Genomic DNA, 3,649 nt, shown 5'->3' on the forward strand with positions numbered 1-3,649 from the left:
AAAAAGAGAGAGATTGCTAGTGTCAGGTCACTGATTTTTAGAGAATTTAATAATCTTAACTAATTGTTAATGTCCAAACATACAGTATTGTACTTTTTTGCTTGCTAAATTGAGCTAATTAACATAGATTCTATGCTATTGCTAGGTAGATCTTCTTGAGTGTAAGTGCTGCTTCATGATTTTGGTAAATCATACGTTCGTCAATTCGCGAATTCTCATAGTCAAGTTGTAGAAGCTTTCATACACATAGGTAGCTAATGTGATCTTTTATTATACAGATTCAGTATTCTTTGAGGCATATTTGTTATTCCTAGGTAGCATGACATCATGCTTTTTGGAATATGCCAGAAAAGTATTTTGCTTTAGTTATTCTAGGTAAGAGTTATTGGAACAAAAAAACTGAAAAAAATTGCGTGCCAACGTGTGCCAGTAGAGGTCATGCGTATTCTATCGCACGCAAGCGTGGCGCCACGTGTCGACACGCAAGCGTGCTCGTGCCGTACCGGCCAGGCGTAATTCTACGCCACGGTACCGTGCCACTGCATTTAAACCTTGAGACTAAGCAGAGGATAAAAACTAATTGAGTGCTACTAGATCTTGCATGAATTTAGACATGGATAGGCTGACAATCGACATTGTAGACATGTTTATCTACAGCAATGTGGAATGATGGATGCATAGAAGATCTTAGATTGTGAGCTCAAAGGAAGTGTTAAAAATTCGTACTGGTAAAAAACTGCACAGCGGAAAAAGAAATCAACACAAATTTGATTTTTGAAACTCTCGCGACTCGCGCCAATCCTCAAAAACACGCAATTAGGATCCTCATGTTTTTAAGATTTAAAGAAGAAAACTAAGATCGAACTTACCTTTCTTCGGGCGGAGTAGATTCTTCCCCGTCAATTTTGATTGATCGTGGAATTCTGGTTCTCTTCGAAGCCGCACATCCGGCGTCCGCCCTCTATAGGTATCACATCATTCTTGAATTATGCCATCGATTCCTCACCGGGGTGTCTAGCTCCTTACGAAAAGGACGTCTTTATGCTAGAAGAAGGAAAGAGAGAGAGAGGATAGGATGAGGCTAGGGTTTTCTAAAAACTCCGCGTATATTATATATACGGTAATAATAATGCCTCTTCATAATAATATAATGAAAGTTAAGGATATGTATAAATCTAGATTTAAATTTACTTTCCTTAATTGGTTAGTGCGATAAATTCTAATTTGATTGCGAGCTTGAAATTTTATATTATATTTGATCTATCAAATAATAATGCAACATTTGCACATAAGTCCTCTTATAATTACTGAATTATTAGTAAGCCTGCTCTCTGGTAATGTTTACACTCTTAATACCACTTGTACAATAAAAATTAGTCCAATTATCATATAGTTGACAATTAGGCTCCTCCGACGGTATTCAATAAATCGCGATCTAGCTATATCGATCAATCACACCTCTTATGTGTGTGACCCCATAGGTTCTATCTATTCTTGGTAGTGAGATATTTTTTTGATCAATAATCACAATATCACCGAAACTCCTTTCAATGGATTAGGAACAATTCCAGCCCAATGAGACTATTCGATCATCTAGATAATTCTCATGATCTCACGAATCCACCAGTGGTACGCCGTAGCAGCATTAGTGGCATTCCAAGTAGAAATTGGAATACTGAACCCTCAGCTTAGGTGAGTTACCGTTTGATACAACCCTTCTATCATGAGTCCCGATATACGAAGGTTCTATGGAATAACTCGTCAAACCAGCCACTCGTCTGTCATATGGTAAATTTATTCGACTTGAGTTTTCTAATATCATGACAACCTTTTCCGCTATTTATTCGCCACCCTGGCTAAGGTCTTCTAACTCGGTATCATAAATCACATAGACTAACACCACCCTATTCTAAGCCAAGAGAGATAGATTCATCTAAGTTGCATCACGCCTGATTCGCTCATGATTATTTGATCCCTTCGTCAACTCTAAACCCCTCCCCAAAACTCCCACCCAGAATCCCTGAGCTTTTCCAAAATGCTCTCCTCCTCTTCCCTGCGGTGCCGAGCTCCCTCTCTCCTCCCCAACCCTAACCCTAACCCTAACCCTAACCCTAACCCTAACCCCTCCATCCTCCTCCTCCGCCCCCAGGGACGCCGCTGCCGCTGCCGCTGCCGCTGCCGCCGCTTCGCCCCGCCGGTGCTGGCCATGGACGCGGCCCAGCCGTTCGACTTCGAGTCGCGGGCCTCCGACCTCCTGGAGCGGCAGTCGAAGCTGAAGATCGCCATCGTGGGGTTCGGCAACTTCGGGCAGTTCCTGGCCCGCACCTTCGCGCGGCAGGGCCACACCCTCCTCGCCCACTCCCGCTCCGACCACTCCGCCGCCGCCGCCTCCGTCGGCGCCGCCTTCTTCCGCGACCCCCACGACCTCTGCGAGTGTCACCCGGACGTCGTCCTCCTCGCCACCTCCATCCTCTCCGCCGACCGCGTCCTACGCTCCCTCCCCCTCCAGCGCCTCCGCCGCAGCACCCTCTTCGTCGACGTCCTCTCCGTCAAGGAGTTCCCCAAGAACCTCTTCCTCCAGCTCCTNCAAGAGAACCGAATTCCACGATCATCAAATTGAGGGGAAGATCTATCCGCGAAAAAGGTAAAGATTCGATCTTGTTTTTCTTCTTTAATCTTAAAACATGAGGGATCCTAATTGCGTGGTTTTTGAGATTGGATCTCGAGAGTTTTCAAAAATCAAATTTGTTTGATTTCTTTTTCCGCTGCGTTTTTACCGTACGCAATTTTCTAACACTCCTTTGAGCTCACAATCTAGAATCTTCTCATGCATCCATCATTCCAATTGCTGTAGATAACCATTTCTAAATGTTCGATTGTCAGCCTTCCATTGTCCTAAATTAGCAAGATCTAGTAGGCACTCAATTAGTTTTTCATCCTCGTGCTTAGTCTCAAGGTTTAAAGTGCCGTGGCACGGGGGCGTGCCATTACGTCCCTGGCACGGTACGGCACGAGCACGCTTGCGTGTCGACACGTGGCACGCTTGCGTGCCGATAGATACGCATGACCTCCTACTGGCACACTTTGGCACGAATTTTTTTTCAGTTTTTTTGCTTCCAATAAACTCTTACCTAGGAATAACTAAAGCAAATACTTTTCTGGCATATTCAAAAGCATGATGTCAATTACCTAGGAATAACAAATATGCTCAAAGAATACTGAATCTTATAGATAAAAGATCAATTAGCTACCTATGTGTATGAAAGCTTCTACAACTTGACTATGAGATTCGCGAATTTGACGGCGTACTGATTTACCAAAATCATGAGCAGCACTTACACTCAAGAAAGGATCTACCTGCAATAGCATAGAATCTATTTAATTAGCTCAATTTAGCAGCAAAAATTACAACTACTGTATGTTTGGACATTAACAATTAGTTAAGATTACTTAAATTTCTAAAAATAGTGACACTAGCATGAAGTAAATCATCCTTGAAACGTGACTTGTGTATTGCTGTCATTGAGCTTCTTGGCAAACAGAGTGTAATATAGTAACAGGAAAATAGTAACCGTGGATCTAACGCAACTTCTGCAGAGAGAATATCTTATTTTATTATTTGATTATCACCTTCATGCTTCTCCTTTTA

At 42.7% G+C, this 3,649-nt stretch overlaps 1 protein-coding gene across 1 annotated transcript in view; it reads left to right on the forward strand.

Annotated features, from left to right (window-relative positions):
* Nucleotides 1–2,596, forward strand: part of LOC109719269 (arogenate dehydrogenase 2, chloroplastic-like) — a gene marked incomplete at its 3' end in the record, with an annotated part of 8,073 nt that extends 5,477 nt beyond the window's left edge. Inside the window, exon 2 of the mRNA XM_020245844.1 lies at nucleotides 2,006–2,596. Within this exon, the coding sequence (XP_020101433.1) occupies nucleotides 2,006–2,596 (591 nt within the window). The remainder of the gene's footprint in view (nucleotides 1–2,005) is intronic.

The sequence above is a fragment of the Ananas comosus genome, linkage group 13 (assembly GCF_001540865.1).
Source record: "Ananas comosus cultivar F153 linkage group 13, ASM154086v1, whole genome shotgun sequence".
Lineage (NCBI taxonomy): Eukaryota > Viridiplantae > Streptophyta > Magnoliopsida > Poales > Bromeliaceae > Ananas > Ananas comosus.